The sequence below is a fragment of the Miniopterus natalensis genome, chromosome 12 (assembly GCF_054644295.1).
Source record: "Miniopterus natalensis isolate mMinNat1 chromosome 12, mMinNat1.hap1, whole genome shotgun sequence".
Classification (NCBI taxonomy): Eukaryota; Metazoa; Chordata; class Mammalia; order Chiroptera; family Miniopteridae; genus Miniopterus; species Miniopterus natalensis.
This window is the reverse complement of record NC_142092.1, coordinates 8,988,138-9,006,579: the sequence shown is the minus strand read 5'-3', so window position 1 is coordinate 9,006,579 and position 18,442 is coordinate 8,988,138. Positions and strand designations below refer to the sequence as shown.

Genomic DNA, 18,442 nt, shown 5'->3' with positions numbered 1-18,442 from the left:
AGGCCACTTCAAACGGAGTGGCCAGGGAAGGCCTAAAAGGAAGTAACTTTGAAGAGCTGGGGGAACAGTGTTCTCAGCAGAGGAACTGGCAACGGCAAAGCCCCTTAGGTTTGGACTTTGTGGAGGGAGAAAGGAGGCGAGTGTGGCTAGTGTTTGGCAACATCACAATACTGTCATTCAATTGGCTGCAATGGTGGGTTCGCTTCGTTCCTTCTCAGGTGTGCCTGTGTCATAGACTGCACAGCATCCGTGTGCTCTTACATCAATATTCACCCCAAGGCACTCTGGAACAAGCTACCAGAAACGGAACCCCTCTGGACAGAGCAATTTTATGGACTCACCTGACCTGCTACCCCAGCACACGCTCCTACTCTAAACCCCAGCTGAGTGACAACCAGAGGGGTAAGCAATTCTATGGGCTCACCTGACCTAAATCACAGCCGAGTGACAACCAGAAAGGATCCTTACCTTGCTGGCTTCTTTATCGCACACCAGTGTGAGGCTTGGATCTCAGGAAGCCCCACAGAACCCATTTCAAGTGATGAAATTACAGGTGTGATCTGGGGGAAATGGTTTTCTTTTCTTTCCATTTTCAAGGTCAAAGTCCCTCTATTATTTTTTAAATATCCGAATGTCCATGAAATACTGCACGGTCATTTCTGACTCCTGAGCAGAATGAACCATAAGATCTAGTGTTTGTGATGCCAATGCAGGAGTACTGACAGCCATGTGAACACACTTTATTGCTGGGTAGTATTAATCTGCTTCCCTTTTGGGGGTTTATTTCTATTTCTTAAATTTTCTGCAATGAACATGTATAATTAAAGACTTCTATGTGACAAGAAAAATAAATATGAAGCTAGTTGGTAGGGATCTGAGTGAAAAACAAGCTCAATGTAAAAATACCGTGCATCTCTTCAATATCCTGAGTCCTTATATTCTCCCTTCACCAATGAAAAAACAACCAACCTCTTTGGACAAGGCTCAGAAAAAAGCATTATCTCAGGATCCTGGGACACAAAGTCATCTTTATACTTGTGTGGTGCTTTCAGTTGGCAAAGCACTTTCACACTCATTATTTACATATTTATAAACATTTCGCTCAGTGCCACTCCCCCATCAAATTGGGACAAACTGAACTAGACAGGTAATGAGAACAGGGACCAGAAGACTGGGGTTTTGAGTCCCAGCTCTGCCACCTGCGGCACTGAGATTTGGGGCAAGTCCATGATCCAGTTAATCCACAGTAACCTTCTCTGTTAAAATGGGATAAAAATGCTACTACTAACCTCATAGGATTGACAATACTGTGAAATTTCCCAAACCCTGCATCAGTAGGTAAGCAGGTATCCATTCATTTATTCTTTTATCGCGGGGTATATATCAGCACCCAATTACAGAGGAGAAAGTGCAGCTGCAGAGTTTGCGTGATCACAAAGTTGGCCACACAGCCAACAGGAGGCAAAACCAACTGCTAAACCCTGAGTCCAGCTTCCTTTCAAGCCTCGTGGCTTCTGAGCTCCTCTGAGAATACAAGTCTAGGAGCACCATCCAGCCCACCAGGCCAGAGCAAACCCATGGCCAGAGCTCTTGGGACGCTCCACGGTATTCCACAGGGTGAGTAATTTGTATCATTCTTTAAAGAACCACTCAGCCAGGCATGGCTCAGCAGTTGAGCATCAATCTAGGATCCAGGAGATCCTGGTTCTATTCCCGGTCAGGGCACAGGCGCGGGTTGTGGGCTCGATCCCCAGGAGGGGGCGTGCAGGAGGCACTGAATCTCTCATCATTGATGTTTCTATCTCTCCCTCCCTTCCTTTCTCCCTTCCTTCCTCTCTCTGAAACCAATAAAGATATATTTTTAAAAAAATCATTGCATCCAGATTTTTCACTGCCACTGAGAAGATCCAGTGTTGTCCACAGAGCCCCGTGGGGGGCAATGGAAAGGCCTCCTTTCCTTTCGGGTCCCAGAGAGATGGGGGTGCAGAGAACAAGTAGCCCTAAGCCTCTTTATCTGCAAATGCCACAATTCTGTTCTCTAGAAACTGAGGTGCAAACCAATTCTTTGAAAGAGGTGGGTTAAAGAGCATCACTTCTGCAAAGAAGCTCTCCATCCGGCTCTGCTGATCCTTCCCTCCCCAAAGCAACCCTAGGACAGTTCTCCAAGGTGCAGAAGGGCCAGCACAGGGGAGAAGCCATTCCATGCTGGGCCCCATGGCTGGGCCCGCGCTATTCCCACCCACAATTGTCAAGAGACACCCCCTTTGTGACATTCCCCTGGTGTATCATCCCTTACCCCAGCCTTCTGCACAGAGCCTAATACACTCCTGTGGCATTCACGCAAAAAGGCTTTTTGCAGAAACTTATTGTGATCTACAAAAAGCTAAGCTAGGCGACCAACCAAAGTGTTTTTCCCAATAAATCCCAAGTCCTTTCAGGGAGGCCCTGTCCGCTGCTCACTCACCTCGGTACACCAGGCTCACGGGGGCACACTCAGTGTGCTGGATGAATAAGTGAATGAACAGCCTCAATACACAGAGCCTTGGGAACAGGCAGTCATCTGTATAAGATATTAATTCTCCCCAAAGCCTCAAAAAGTCAATCAGTCAAAACAAATGACCCTTTCAGCCTGAAAAGTACCCACTCAGAGTCCAATTAGGAAAATGGAGTCTGTGTATATGTGAGCGTAGCATTTGCATTTGATTAATCCCATGAATTATCTAACAGACGCTAGCGATTTTTCCCCCCTTTAGTTACCTCTGTTCCCTCTTTCAATGCTGCGATTAGTTATTGTAAGGGTGAAAAAAAGTACCAATCTCTAAACGGGTGTAACTGCAAAATTATGACCACCAGCTCATTTTCTAACATGAAAAAATGAAGATTCAGTAATTTGGGCAATTGGCTGAAAACTCCTAGGCTGTGCATTTTAGTCACTTTTCCACCCATCTCTTTTATTCATGACTAGCCAACTGCTGCTTAAGCTCTGGGCTGTTTTTCTCCTTGTGGGATTGTGCCCTTGGGTGTTGCCATGGGAAAATAGCCCAAGAGAATCAGATAGCCCGAAGAGAATTTGCCTTCCTGAAGGGAGGCCAGTGAGATGAAAACCACAAAAACAAGACAAGAGCAGGACACATCCCTCCCCTTCCCCAGAGACAAGGGGGGTGGGTAGGTGGAGCACAGGAGAAGTCGCTGGAGTCCCCTTTGGAGCATGCGTCTGCTGCAAGACTCCACAACAGCTGTTTGTGGTGCCATCTGTTACAGCCCAGGCTGCTTCCTCTGAATGGCCTTCCCTGGAGCCAACCGCTCGCCCTGTCGGACACGATCAGGTCACCCCAGCACTCTGCCCGCACTGGACCTGCTGCCTGCCACAGTCTCCCTCGCCTCCCAGTATTTCTTACAGGTCCATCAGCTCCCAAGATGACACTGCATCTGTCAGGAGGCCCATTCTTCATTGGTGACTTGCTGTGCAAATAAGGACTGCGGTCAACCCCACCTAAGACAGGCCAAATGAAGTCACAGCCTGCAGGCCCAAGGATGTTCCTGGCTGCTGGCAGGACACAGTGGAGTAGAGCTCTGATCTATCCCTAACTGCCTACCTGCCCAGCTGTGGCCTGTCCCAAGTCCTACCATGATTTCACCTAATTGCTCAAGTGCTACAAACCCGCAGATGAAACCCAAGCTGAGGAGCTGTGCAAGCCCAGGAGGGCCCAACATACAGCACTGCTCGCTGAGGGATGCTGAACCAGGGAGCAGCACCCAGGGACAAGGACAGTGTGTTATTATCAAGTTCTAGGGTTTTAGTTAAGGCCTGCTAAAGTCTTCATTAAATAAATAACAGAAAACAAGCCAATAACAACAACAAAACCAGTGCTTGTGCGGCAGTGGCCTCCAATACAGCATTCAGGCTGGTGCATAACATTAACCCCAGTTCCCTTCTCTAGCTTCTGTGGGGCTGACATCACCTCTCCTCTCTGCTCTCAACAATCTTCTTGCCATTGTCTGGCCTGGGCTCCTTTCACTGGCCTCCTACTAGAGTTCACATGGGACAGAAGAGAAGACAATGCGAGTCCCCACCTTCTAACGCAGGCTCCTGCCCGTGAACCACCAGGATCGCCCAATTTATCTCCCACAGGGGTCCTTCCCTCTGCCTTCTGTGCGGGAGATGCCCGTCACTGAGGACACTCTCATGATTTTGTTGCCATCAGGATTAGCTGGATTAGGGGCTGATGCATAAGGACCCCCTGGTGCACTGAGGAAGTTTCACCACCAGGTCGGCGGTGGTGGAGTGAACGATATTCTGTCACCACCACTCCTTACAGCCACCAAACAAAAAGGGGTGGGAGGGGTGTCGATGGGGATGTGGCAGGAAAAAATGCTTCAAGTGCTAAAATGCATAAGCTCGTCAGAAATAAATTCCCCCATTAAAAATATATCTTTATTGATTTCAGAGAGAGGAAGGGAGAGGTAGAGAGAGACATCAATGATGAGAGTCACTGATTGGCTGCCTCCTGCATGCCCCCCACTGGGGATCGAGTCCGCCACCCGGCCATGTGCCCTGACCAGGAATCGAACTGTGACCTCCTGGATCCTAGGTTGATGCTCAACCGCTGAGCCACACCAGCCGGGCAAGGGCTTCTTTTCTTATCTAATGGGTCTGGTCATGGCAGGTGGCATGGTAAGCACAGCTGCCCCCAAGCACAAGGACACTTCTAGCCCTCTGCTAAAACCAGCTGAGCACTCTGGGAAGAGTCACACCTTTGGAACCTTAAATTATGTTCAAGGTGAACGAACACCTCCTCTGACAGTTGGTCCCATTCTTCCAAAGGACAAACACTGCCCTATCCAGCGGGGACCCCCTCCCCTTTCATCTGAAGGAAACAATGTGGGCAGGAGTAGTGAAGGGAACGGGGAAGGGGGCAGGAGGGCGGAGAGGAAAACAGAGGCCCAGCTCTTGAAGCTGTCCTCCCCAGAGCCCACTCGGCCTACCCACCTACCCAAGCCCCCATCTTGGTCGCTGCTCACGTGGGCCCTGCACGAAGTAAACACAATCTGCGGGGGAAGTAACGGGATTTCTGCGAGTGTGTGCAAGTGCGTGTGTGTGTGTGTGTGTGTGTGTGTGTTTTACAGAACAGTCCCTCTTGCACAGAACCGGGCTGTTCCATCAAAGCCGTATCTGTTATATTTCTGTCTTTCTCTTCTGTGCGGCGTATTCACCACCGAGAGAAAAGGAGGTAAGCTCCGGCGGCCCTGACCTGCAGCTGGAACACAATACTTTCGCACAGCCCTGCCGACCCCTGACATAAATTTTACACCGCAGCTGGCATTTACACACTCAGCATTACCATATGTATAGCCGCTCGGTGCTAATTATGCTAATCACCTGTCTAACTCGCTGCTGCGAAAAATGGTTGTATTTAGCAGTCCAGTGCCTACCAATGCAGCTTACTGTGTGGCTGAAATGTACATTCAGACGGCCCTGAATGGTAAGATTTTTCCACGTTGCTGGCTACATTCAGGCCTCAGAAAAATTTATTCAAGTCAACTGGTTTCGGTCCGCAACAAAAAAGTTACGAGAAAAAAGTGAGTGTGTTCTTGCCCTAACATTCTGGATCTGCTTGCAAGCAAAATGATAAATCAATTGGTGTGGGAAACAAAAAGGGAGAGAGATTTCTTTTGGGAGCCATGTGAAACTGTAGCCTATTTTTTTTTAAAAGGGGGGGAGGAAAGGGGTCATCCTATTCCCCAAATCTCTAGAAAGAACAGTTAATAGATATTTAGTTCTAATCCCAATTCTCTCAAATTGTTAGCTTTGTTTGCAATTAAGAGCATGTGCAATTTTTTTTCTGGATCATGTGTGGACTGAAATGATGATGTCACATTTATCATTTTTAAAGCTTATCACAACAATGTATAAACCTCGTGGGGGGAAATCAGGTAAGAGGAAGGAATTTCTTAGGCGGCTAGGGGAAATTCTTCTGTTCTTTTCTCTTAGAAAGCCTCTATTTGAAAATACACGGTTTGATATCTACATTTACTTTGTGAAGTTTTCTGGTTTCCCCAGTAAAGGAGCAAAGGAAATCAGGGAATGGGGGTGGAGAAGATGGGAGAATTCAAAAAAGGAAAAAACCAGTGGGGGGGGGGGGGTGGAGTCAAGAAGCCTACATTTTCCTTAATCTCAAAATTCTTGTTTTTAATCATCACTGTTTCTTAAAGCAATGTTCTGGGATCTCTCCATAGGACTGATTTCTTAGATCAGGACAGTATTATTACAGGCTGTTTTAACAATTCCCCAGATTCAAACTGGAACCCCATTTCCTCCTAACTCACAAAATACCTTCACATTAATTTTTAAAAGCCCTGGATTTAATTCATCTCAGGACTGCTCATTCGGCTGACTTGGATGTACAGCTAGTGTCTGGCCATCCGAATTTCCTTGGATTGTTGGCAGCGGTAGCCCTACCTGCCTGGTTACTTTCTTACCTCCAAATGATCATTATTAGATTCTTTACTTAAATTTAGCAACTGGAAGGCCATTTAGTTTGCAACATGTCTTGGGCTACCCCCCAGTGCTACAAAACACCAGAGCAGCTACGTGATGTATATTGGGTTTACACACACACACACTGTGCCAACCCAACAGGCTTTCTCAGACGCAGGAGGGGGTCGTGAAGGAAGCTGGCCTCTCCTCCACTTGCTTTGCTCAGCTTCCAATTCAACTCCCAGCAGGTGAAAATGGTGACGTTCACAGCCACTGCTATGAAGTCAATGGCTTTCTTACTGTGAGCACCCCCACATTCGGTTCAACATTTGGTATACTTATCTGACCCAATGAAGCAACATTATCCAAGCCACATCTTGCTCTCTCTTGCACCCCTATTCAAGCTGCTTTCCTTTGCCAATCCAAAGCATTAATTCATCCGTAGTTCCAAATCTTGACTGTGCATCCAAACACACAAACGACAGGGCATCCAAACACACAAACGACAGGGCCACAACTGTGCTCACTGCAGAGCAGAGGGCTTACTCCCTCGTTCCCTCCCAACCTCTCCTTCTTAAATAGGAGATGGACCACCCTGCCTCATGGCACAGAGCAGTGTTTACATTGCAGTACTTGACTGTGTAATACATCTGGCATTTTTGGGCAGGATTCCTGAGCTAGGGGCCAGAAGCCCTTAAGCAGTGATTTAAGGGGAAAAAAATCATGCACGTTGACTTAACAAAGCCCACTTCCAGTTCCTTCTGCTTACTTTTTTAACACGTTTCACCAGTAACTGAAAACTATCTTGCTTGATAAATTGGGGAAACCTACTGTTTCTGTTAATTATCCTAACAATAATAAATGGAGCTATGCTCTGGCATGGAGACCTGCCTCACACTAGCATCACCATCACAGCCAGTTGGGTGTTTTGGGACCCACATGCAGTGTGGACTATTTGGGCCAATTCACACCTGGGTTTCTGGATTAGAAATAAGGTCCTGACTCCACATTATAAATCTCTCCAACAACAAACTTGTCATTCATTAGCAGGTACCTGACTGCCCACCGATTGAGTTTCCCTAACACATGACAGCTCTTTCTCCAACTACACTCTAAACCCAAATATAACAAAATGGTCATAGTCTTGAAGTGATTGAGGACAGGATGCATCTTTTGTACAACAGACTCATAAAAGTCTCCACGACAGTCAAGCAGTTTCTTAATGGCAGCATTCTCCTGTTTTGGAAGGTTAATTATTTCTGTGAAACTTAGAGATACACGTAGAAAAAGATATTGCAGTGTAAAAGAAAAAAAACACCCTAAATCAAATTTAAGAGAAAATCATCTAGTATTACCATAAAGCACCCAAATTCAGAGTTTGGAAGCAAAGAACAAGCAATACAGTTATTTGTATTTTGATAACCCTGATAATACCTATGTACAGTCAAGAAGGTTTCCACTGAGAAAACCCCAAGAGCTCCCTCCGTGCCCCAGGACCCCATGTGGATGGACCATCACGCTGTGCACTCGGCCAAAATCTGGACGCGGAAAGTTCCGCCCGGGAAAGCCTGGCTCAGAATGTCATGTTTATGTTTCATTTCCCATGCCAGAACTGCTACAGGGGGCCCAACTCTTCCACATTTCACAGGACACGTGAAACACAGGGACCAACACTGATTTCATACTCCACTGGTCAGTGGATCCTAAATTTCCCTCAAAAGTCCATAAAATTGACATGACCCTTCATTAGGGGAAGCACATCTTCTGCTGATAAGACCCCATCAAAGGTATGGGCCTGGAACCAACCCTCACCAAGATAAGAACCCCAATGATGCACATGGTAGCTCTGCATCGAATATGTTTGAAATATACATAATTCCCTGTCAGTTTGTAACTAACGGGATTTACTACCACTTCAGATATTACACTAGTCACTCCTGAGATCTACTGGGAGGAAATTAGTTGGGCAGTTTAGGAAGAGGTGGGTAGCCGGAAGGGTGGAAGGGAGAGGGAGAGGGAGAGGAGGGAGGGCAGAGGTAAAGGTGAGCAAAGGGGTAGAGGGTGAGGGGTGAGGGAGGAGGGAGGAAGCAGAAGGGGTTCAGGGACCCAGTGAGGGGCAAAGGAAATAGTATCATAGTAACAGAATCAAATGGGTATGACCATTATTTAGGGATGTCACATGTAGCTGGAACTCCGTTTTTCCCCCAAAATATTGTCAAAATAGTGCTATATTAAAATAGTATATTTCTGCAAAATGGCCTCTATTAAAATCTGGTCTCCTTTAAAATAATTTAAAGATATTTCCATACTTGCTTCAAAAGCCAAAAAGATGTTTAATGTCAAACACACCCCCCCCAAACACACCTGCCCCGCCCCAGTAGAACAGACTACTCTTCAGTGGCTAAATCTGGGCAGACAGCTGGCACGGACAAAGTGGGGGCGGCCACAGAAGCAGCCCTTCCACTGGAGAGCTGTGAACCGCCCCCCAACACGAGAAAGGCAGACAAGTTACAGCTCGGCCTGAGTGGACAGGGCTCTGGGGTCACAGGGAGGTCAGCTTTGAAGGAGAAATCCCAATGAAATATAAACATGGCATTGTGGAAACCAGACAAATCTCCCATAGCTTGTCCAGCCAGCGTTAATCTCGCCATCAGCTGTGGCGCATAATCCAAACAAACGGATCCGGCAGTTCGTACATCTGGAAGCTGTCATCTTCGGGGGCTCCGAGTGGCGCTTCGTGCATCTGAAACACCCCATCGCCCAATCTGGCTTCGAAACTTGTTGGAGGTGAAGCGTGGCAGGCAGCAGAGAGAGGAAGGACTCACAAGGTCAGCTGCCCTGGGGAGAAGGCACCTGAGGCTGTTGGTTATTTTTAAATCGATTATTGTTTTAAACATTTTCTCCAGATAGCAAAGAAATGCCACAACTGCTTCCACCTGTATATGTGCCCACTGTTGGGATTTAACCAATAAACACGTCCTTAATTTGTAAAAGTGCACAGGGAACCTAGGAGTAGAAAGGAGTTGCAATGCATTGTCTTTGTCCTTTGAGAAATTCGGCAAAACGGACAGCCCCAGGGAACAGAAACTGGGTGATTACCTTGGGAAGGGCAGTGAAAGCAGAACCCCTCCCACCTTTTGCTGGCTGACTCAGTCCCTCTGGTTCTGCTGCAGGTGGACACCTGGGTAAGAGTGGTTTGTGATAGGAACATCTGGAGAACTAGACCACCAATGAGCTAATAATGTGCTGTGTGGACTTCCGAAAAAAGCTGTTATTTCAATATGAACAAAATCCACTGGTGTCTTTATTGGTTTTTACAAAGTCACCTCCATGCCAAAACTCTTCAGCCTACTTGTAGCTGAAATGCAACAAGGTCTATCTGGCAAAATTAAGTCATCTCAGGAAAATGTGCTTGAATATAATTTTTTTTTTCTTTTTTCCATGGCCTGCCCACCCCCAACCTGTCATGATGTTTTTATTTGATTTTTAATGTAATCTAAGAAAAACCAAAAATTTTAAATTAGCATGAAAAAAATTAGTTAACCTGGGTCAGTAAATCTGGGGATGGGAGAGCACCTTAGAGAATAAAATGCATGCATTTGTCAAGGCCATGCACTTGCAGTCACAACTCCATCATAATCATGCCTTCCAGCTGCACGGTATGGGTCTTCCGATCAGAATCTATTATCTAAACCAGTGGTTCTACATCAGGGCGATATTGTGCATTAACCCCCCCCACACACACACACACACATTTGCCAATGACTAGAAACAATTTTGGTTATCACAATAGGAGGGTGCTACTGGCATCTAGTGGGTGGAGGCCAGGGATGCTGCTAAACATCCTACAAGGCACAGGAAGGCCCCACATGAGAGAATTTCGCAGCCCAAAATGTTAGTAGTGAGAAACCTTGTTCTAAGAAAAAGAGATAGTGAGGCTCAGTTATTTCCTACAACTCCCAAGAACACTGAAGGCATAACGCTAGCGAGGAAGTATGAACTTGAGAATACTTATAAACCCCAAGCAGCCATTTAAAAAAATTCTATTTCTCTTTTTTAAAAAAATCAAAGTCATTCCTCCCTTGAAGTCCCTTGATGCTGGCCTCCAGAGATGTTAATAAATAAACACAAAACAATATGGATTCATTTCAAGGCTGTTCCCTTTTGCAGCAAAGGAGGTCAGAGGCTGGGCCAGCTTCGAGGAAAAACCCAGAAAGTTCAAAGATATAAAGGAACATTCTGCCACTGGGATATCATGACAACAAACTCGTGTCTGAGAGGGGGTTGGAGTGTGAAGAGGTAGACATTAAGGGAAACAGGAGAATAAAATGCTAAGCAAAAACGAAAGCCAACAGAGAAATGGGCAAGACTAAAAATAAAGCATTTCCCTTCTATGCCCACAAGGATGAGATCCAGGTGAAGTGCTCTGATACCAGGGAGGGCACCAGAGGGCAAAAACACTAATGCAAGTCATTCGACAAAGATTGGCTTACAAAAAAAAAAAAAAAAGCTGGCAGCCGCTCCCCTCCTCCCCCCCAAGCAAAAGCCCTACACACATTGAAAGACCTTCCCACCAGGAGGCTGGACCTTCAAGCCTTAGGCTCCCTACCTCAAACCTGATGTTCCAGCCAAAGGCAAGCACTGAGGAACCCCTGTCCTCCGAGCCTTTGCCCATGCTGTTCCTTCAGCCTGTAATGCCCCATGATCCCCAACTGTCCAGCCCCTGTGCTTGTCTCAGGCCTCCCTCCCTTGGGGCTGTCCTGCCATCTGCCATTGGTCTGTATGCCTGCCGGGTGGTGGTACCTTGATAGCAGGGACTGTGCTCTCTGGAGCTTGGTGCAGTGCCTAGAACAGAGCAGGCACTGAGAGTATGTGCTTAATAAGTATTTTTATTTTTAAATAACAATTAGTCTCTCCCTGACCTTGCTGGCATTAGTATGTGTTTCTGAAACAGCAGATGTCCACATCATCATTCCACAGATCCTTTTACCATACTTCAGGGCTCCATTCACAAGTGAGCTAGATTCGACATTGTTTACTTGACCTAAGACTCAAGCTAACATCTAACATATACTGAGTTTCTTAAAAGGTAATCATCGTATGAACATTTGAACAACAGAATCGAATAATTATTATCACCAATGCCATAAAAAAGAGAGAAAATCTTCCTTATCTAGCTTATGTTGGTCTGCACATTGCAGCCAATGTATTAAACTGTCTTTATAAAGCCACGTTTCCCCTGCATGTTAAACAAGGCATGAAAGAGAAATCAAAGAATACCTTTAATTTGCTGCCTACAGTAAAAAAATAACATTATTTTGGCAGATACATAGTAGGTCTATGTGTACACACAAGTGCAAAGGCAGTGGAGATCTATCAATAATCTACCTACCTACCTACCTACAGGGGTGAGCAAAGTAGGTTTAAATTCAACCATCTAGGAGGCAGTGGGGCTGACTCAGGGAGGTCACTGAAATTCAGCTTTGTTTACTGATTTTCAAAGACTACAGAAATGTGTAACTAATGAAGCAATTCAAGCACTTACGAGACTGTACCGAAGTGCACTGTGCCACTGTGACGTTCTTTTGAGTTAAGAAAGCTATTGCAATAATCATAACCTGTACCTTTTTCCATATGAACTGTAAACTTACTTTTGCCCATGCTGCACATGTATGTTTGTATGTAGACATACCTATATCTCCAGTTGCCTGTGGGTGTGTATACATCTGTGTATAAATATGTGGCATTTTTTAAAATCACGGAAAAAATAGAATTTTCCCAACTGTCCCACGGCATTCCTCTCCCCATAAAATCTCTTATGCTTTCTTCTCTTCTGTTGCTTTTTAATTAGGGAAACATGCAACTTCTGTCACTTGGTTTATTTAGTGTAGAAGCAAGCACCCTGTTTGTACCCAGAACATTTACAGTCCCTATTAAGGAAACACCATCTAATAGACTTCTTTGGGGACAGTGATGAGGAACTGAAGAGATTAAAGTGCAAAATTAACTTAAATTCTGAGTTTGTAGTCCTTTTACTTTACTACAGTGTGAGACAACAAGGAACTCTTACTCCTGAAAGCAAATACACTACTTACTGCTGACATGAACAGTAAACTCACCATATAACAAACCAGATCTCTACTTTGACTTAAAATTATAAACTGGAATGGTGGCCTCCCTGGTTAAGTTTACTTGCATTTATCAAACTGTTGCTTCCTCTACAGGGGAAAAATCTAGCACACAGTGAGTGCGTGAATGAGTGACAAATCGAGGTCAAGGCAACAGGAGACCAAGTTGACTTAAATCAGGGATTTCCAATGGGTGTGCCACAAGAATTTTTAAAATATGTAATACCTGATAATTTAGTCAGGGGTACTGACCTCTTTTCCTTTAGATTGTCAAATAATCAGGGATTTCCAATGGGTGTGCCACAAGAATTTTTAAAACATGTAATACCTGATCATTTAGTCAGGGGTACTGACCTCTTTTCCTTTAGATTGTCAAATAAAAAAATATGACAACAGCCGTCCAGTGCGAATGCCCTGTCTTGAACCATAAACATACAGGTCATATAAGAGAGTCGCATCTTATTGGTCATGTCGCATAATGAGGCTGTGTCTGATTGGTTAATCTTCAGTACTAGAAATCCTTACATATAAACATAGGCACGTGATTTTTTAAAAAGTCACTTTGGAGCAAAAAGGGTAGGTCATTACTAATTTTTGTAAACCAATCAATATTATACATGTATGTTGTCAGATTGGCAAAAAATATATTTTTTGGTGTGCCGCAGAATTTTAGTTATTAGTTTATGTGTGCCATGAGATGAAAAAGGTTGAAAATCGCCGACTTAAGCCATTAGTAGGCAAAGTGATCATGGTAGCATGGAGGATCCATAGTTTCTCATATAAAAGAGGACAATAATTCAGTTATTATATATAAAACATTACATAAGCTATCATGTTATAAAAACAAAGATAATAGATAGCTACTTGAGTTATAAGGCATGTGATAATAATAAATGGTAATGGTCGTTGCTCAGCAAGTGATAGTATTGAGTAGATAACGTCTGGCTGAAGAACCAGTGAGCCACACTGAAACTGCCAGAAGACAAATGGGAAGGAAAACAGCTCAGAGGCCAAAAGTAGGCAAAATGAGCCTCGTCTCAGCTGTGCCAGTCCCCAACACTCTTACTAAGATGGAGCCTGGTGAGACCCTACCAAGCCTGTCATTCCTCCTTCCAGGAACTAAAATGTGCCTGTAATGTAGAATCATATTGCTTCTAGAAATATACAATGTTAAAAAAAATAAAATTACATTACTTCTCTTTAAATCTATTAAGGGTCTACTGAAAAGTCTTCCTCAAAACAACAAAAAATTATCTTTCATCAGCAACCACCAAGAAATTTTTTGGTACTCGGAAAAAAATGGTGGAATGTGAACATGTGGACAGAGCTGGGGGCCCCCTCTGTTGAACTCATGCCTTGCTCTGTCCTAGACCCCAGGTAGCACCCCACTGTCTAGCCAATCACATTTCCAAACTGCAGCCCTACTGTCCAGGTCCCACCTGAGCTACTGCACCCCATTCCCACTGGGGGGGTTCTCCTGCCATCTGTCCACTCCCTCTGGGCCTCAGCCTGACCCCCTTTTCTGAGCTGCTGCCTTGACTCCCTCCTTCATCCCCTCTCTCTCCAAGTCGCCCTAATTTGCCTCACCACCTCCACCAAAGCTTTTCCTTTTTTTCATTGGACTTTCACCACAAACTGCAACTGTGGGCTCAACTTTAGTGCAAGTCCATTTAATCCGAGTAGTTTTAAGCGCATGAATTTGTGCTCAGGGAGTGTCATATGCTTCAGTGTCCCTTACAGTGCCTAGCACAGTGCTAGGGATGTTACAGGTGTTTAGGAAACTTGTTGCTAGAACATCATAGGTGGTCAATAAAACCCTTCTTTTATCTACCAATGACACTGAAGTGTTGCACTGAGGTAAATTACCCCATGGATTCAATCCAAATAACACTTCTGTATTAATTACCAAGCTACTTAAGGCAAGAATGTTTTCTGGTCTTAATTATTTGGACTATTATTTTAATTGTCACTTCTCAACTAAAGGCTTCACCATGTGTTTGCAAAACACTGAAGGCTGAATCTTCACAAACAAGGCAAAAGTAACAAAATATTCTCATAAATTCTTCAACAGCATCCTGAAAGGGAGCGATTATGCATGTAACTCATGCTTCCAAATTTTGTCTTTGGTAACTTTCACTAGGAATGCTCCACATATTCTAGTTTGAAATATCTACATAATTACCTCAATCCCTCCCTCCCATCCCATTGTAAGAGAGCCAAGGCAGTGTTCAGTGGTTAAAATTTTTGTTTCCAAATAGCAAGTCTGATACCTTCCAAAAAGAATTAAGACAACGAACAGAAAAACACACACACACAAAACAAAACAAAAACCCAAACAAAAAACCTGTATCACCAAAAGAATGTAAAATGTTTCCGTGAGGGAGAGGGGGATCTATTTTAAATTTACAACTGCTTAAAAAGGCTTCAAGACACCCCCCCTCCCGCGCCCCGATTGAGGAATGCAGTTAAAAGGCTGGCAGAACCCCCTTGGAGAGCTCCCGTGGCCCCTCCCTCCCAACCCGCGTTCTTAAAGCACATTTCTTTCAGCCCGTAAAACGCAGCCTCCCCCCCCCCAGAATAATTCCATTTTAAAAGCCCCCACCCGCGACGAAACATTAATCTACTTTGCAAACATGCGTTCCAGTCTGTACTTTACAGATTTTTTTTCAACTCCTTCCCCCACCTCCTCGCTTTTTTTTTCTGTACCTTGAGACAAATGTTTTTTTCCCCCAGAGTTGAAAGCTGTCCAAAAACAGGACCACACACGCCGCCGCCTCCGCAGGCCCGCGCTGCTCCCGCCCCCCGCCCTCCGCCCTCCCCAGCCGGGCGGCCCGGGCCGCCGGGGGCGCGCACACTCCCTCCAGCCGGAGGGGTGGCCTCTCTCCGCGGCCCCCCTGCTTTCCCTTTGGACGCGGTGGGTGGGGTGGGGGAGGACGGAAGCCAAGGACCGGAGCCAGGAGCACGGAGGCCTGCCTCTGGCCGCCTCTCGGGGCGCGGCGGCGGCGGCGGCGCGGGCGGCTGCAGGCCCCGCGGCCCCCGGCCGCGCAGTGGTCTGTCCCGCGGAGGGGCCCCGCGTCCCCGCCGGCCCGCCCCCGCCGCTCTCTCCCACAACACCTAGCACTGAGCAGCGCCCCGAGTAGATTACAGCGCGGCCTTTGTCAGCCGGGCCTGGCTCCAGGCCAGGCGCCCAAACAATAAACAATTCCCCCTGGTGCGGGCAAGGGGTTTTCGCTCGCCACCGAAGTGCTCTAGGTGTGTGCTGGCAAATATCTTTATCAATTGGAAGGGAAGGGAAGGGAAGGGGGCCGGGGTGGGGGACGGGAGGGCGCCGCGTCGGGTCTCTTACCTTCCACCCAGAGCTCCTCCACGTTGGTCTCCAGATTAGCTGCCTTTAATCCCACAGCGAAGGCCCCAAATATGAGAAGGCCCACAACCAAGAATTTGCCGCAGTTTTTTTGAATGTAACAACCCAGTTTAAATAAGAGTCTCTGAAACTTCGCTCTCAGCCACAGCGGCGCTTTCCGACCAGTAGCTTTCCCCTGAGGATGAAGCAGAAAGGAGGAGTGGTGAGCGCCCGGGAGTCGCGGCCCGCGCGCCCACGCCCGCTTGCGCGCACCCGCCGGCGGATCCCGCGAAAGCCGTGGGGGATGCCCTCGAGCCGGGAACCCGGGCCCGCACGACAGAACGCTAGCGGCGGCGGCGGGGGCGGGGGGGAATGTTGGCTGGGCATAAATCAAAATCCGGCTGCAGCCTGGGAGTTGAACCTCGGCGACAGCAGGGGCGCCCCCACGCGTGGCCTGCGCAGCGTCCCCAACTGCGATGAGCGGCCTTGGCGGGGGGTAGGGGAATTCAAGTACCAGGGGAAGGGGAAGTTGAGGCAGAAAGATGAATCATTCAACACAGGCAATAGCCACGCCGAACCTGGTAAGGGAGGGGCTGCGTAATCTCTGCGAAGGAGCCCAACATCTAAGAACCAGCAAAGCTCGGCTCCCTTCCGCGCAAATCCTGCCCCACTCTTCACCTTTCTTGGGGGCGCCCCTGCGGGGACAGGGACTGGAGGACTAGGGCGCTTGGGGAACAATGTAGTGCGGAATTTCCCATTCTGTCCCCCGCCCGGCGTGATAGTAAGGGATCCACGTGGTGAGCGCGGCCACGGGAGCTCACTCCGGACGCATTTCCATAGCATTGGGAGACGCTGTGTGAGCTGAATTAGGAAGTGGGGCAGCCATCTGCAACTTACGACAATATTTGTGTTCGGAAGAGGGCAGCCACATGGATCTTTCCCTCCTCTCCCTTCCCTTCTCCGTAAACGTAAAAGGCAGCGGAGTGCACAGGGAAAGGGCCCACGCCGGCGCAGACTGGGGTCCCGACTGGGCGCTAGGTGCTCCTGGCGGCGGCGTTTTCCTGGCGGTGGCCGCGGCCCCGGCAGGCCCCTGTCTGGGTGCTCGCCTTTCCCAGATTCCACACATTTCAACGAGCCTCGTAAACACAATGAACCCGGCTGCTCCGCTAACCGGGACCGCGGATTTAAGGTGGCAATTTGTTTACAACTTTCCCTTTCCCCCAAGGCTCTGAGAACTGGCTCAAAAACTGGGGAAAAAAGAGGGGAGATGCCTTCTTCCAAGGATAATTTTTAAAGGAGCTGAGATTTCCTGCTCAACAAAAGCAAAACCGGCTGCCAAAAAAGGAAACCACCTTTATTTCGGCTCCCTCCCCCCTTCTCTCCGCCTCTCTCTACTCCGCCTCCCCCTCCAAGAGGTTAAGAAATGTGGCAGCATTACAGGGGTTCGGGCTGTAAATTGGGGCAGGGGCGCGGGAAGAGGGGGCTCGGAGACAGGGGGCGCCGAGCAGTGCCGCGCTGCGGCCGCCCTTGAGGTGGTCCACTGCGGACCGCTTTCCAGTGCTCCGGAAAAGGCACGCCGGGAGGGCGCGTGTACACACACACGCGCGCGCGCGCGCGCACAGACACACACACCCTCCACCCCCTGCGGACCTCAGACAGCCCTTTCCTCCCAGGACCGGAGGGAGGGTTTGAATTTTTCAATCCCCGCTTGTCTGCTTCTTTTCCTGGAGAGGTGTGTGTGTGTGAGTGAGCGAGCGAGTGTGTGTGTGTGTGTGTGTGGCCGGGCGATCCCCAAGAGGAAGAGGAGGGAAGAGAGAGGAGGAGGAGAGGAGAGTTTGAAATGCACCTTGGAAATCTGCTCCAGAGCGAAGGCGGCGTCGCAGTAGCTGGGCCGGTGCAGATAGTCCCGGTCCGGCGCGGGGTGGCGGCGCAGACCCCCGGTCCGTCTGCGCCTCCCGCCTCCAGCCGGCCGGCCCGGGGCCCCGCTGCAGCTGCCGCCGCCGCCGCGATCCTGGAGCTCCGCGGCGTTACCAGCCGAGGCCATGTTGCCGCCGCCGCCGCGGCCGCGGGAACCGAAGCTTCCCGGGCCGTCCGGCGCGCTGCTGCCGCCGCCGCTGCGGACTCCCGGCGCGCACTGGCGCTGGGATCGCGAGGACGCCGCTGGCCGCCGGCTGTTCGGGTTGGGGCTCCGGTTGACAGACCTGCCGCCGCTGCTGCTGCTGCTGCTGCCGCTGGTGCTGCTCACACGGCGGGCGCTGCTGCCGCTGCGGCCGCGGCCGCTGCCGGGGAGTCAGACCCTGCGCCTTCCATTGCCACATTGCGCGGGAGTCCCGAGGTCTCTGCGGCCGCCGCTGCCCACATCCAGTTCTCCGGAGGGCGAGAGCCGGCGCGCGGAGCCAGCCTGTCCTTCGGGCGCTCGCGCGGCGCTCCTCGCGGTCCCCAACTCCCCCTACCCGCCCCCCGCCCCGCGACCCCTTCACTGCAGAAAGCGCC

The 18,442-nt window shown here is 48.4% G+C and overlaps 1 protein-coding gene across 3 annotated transcripts in view; it reads right to left on the bottom strand.

Annotated features, from left to right (window-relative positions):
* PTCH1 (patched 1) overlaps positions 1-18,131 on the bottom strand; it is a 60,765-nt gene extending 42,634 nt beyond the window's left edge. For 2 of the 3 annotated variants that reach the window (XM_016206652.2, XM_087822605.1), the window contains exons 1-2: positions 17,796-18,131; positions 15,953-16,145 (exon numbers count right to left, since the gene is read on the bottom strand). In XM_016206652.2, the coding sequence (XP_016062138.2) occupies positions 15,953-16,145; positions 17,796-17,993 (391 nt within the window). In that variant the 5' untranslated portion in view covers positions 17,994-18,131. Of the gene's footprint in view, positions 1-15,312; positions 15,369-15,952; positions 16,146-17,795 lie in introns of those variants that run through there. The other variant, XM_087822606.1, reaches the window with a different exon arrangement.
* Between the last annotated feature and the right edge of the window lie 311 nt (positions 18,132-18,442).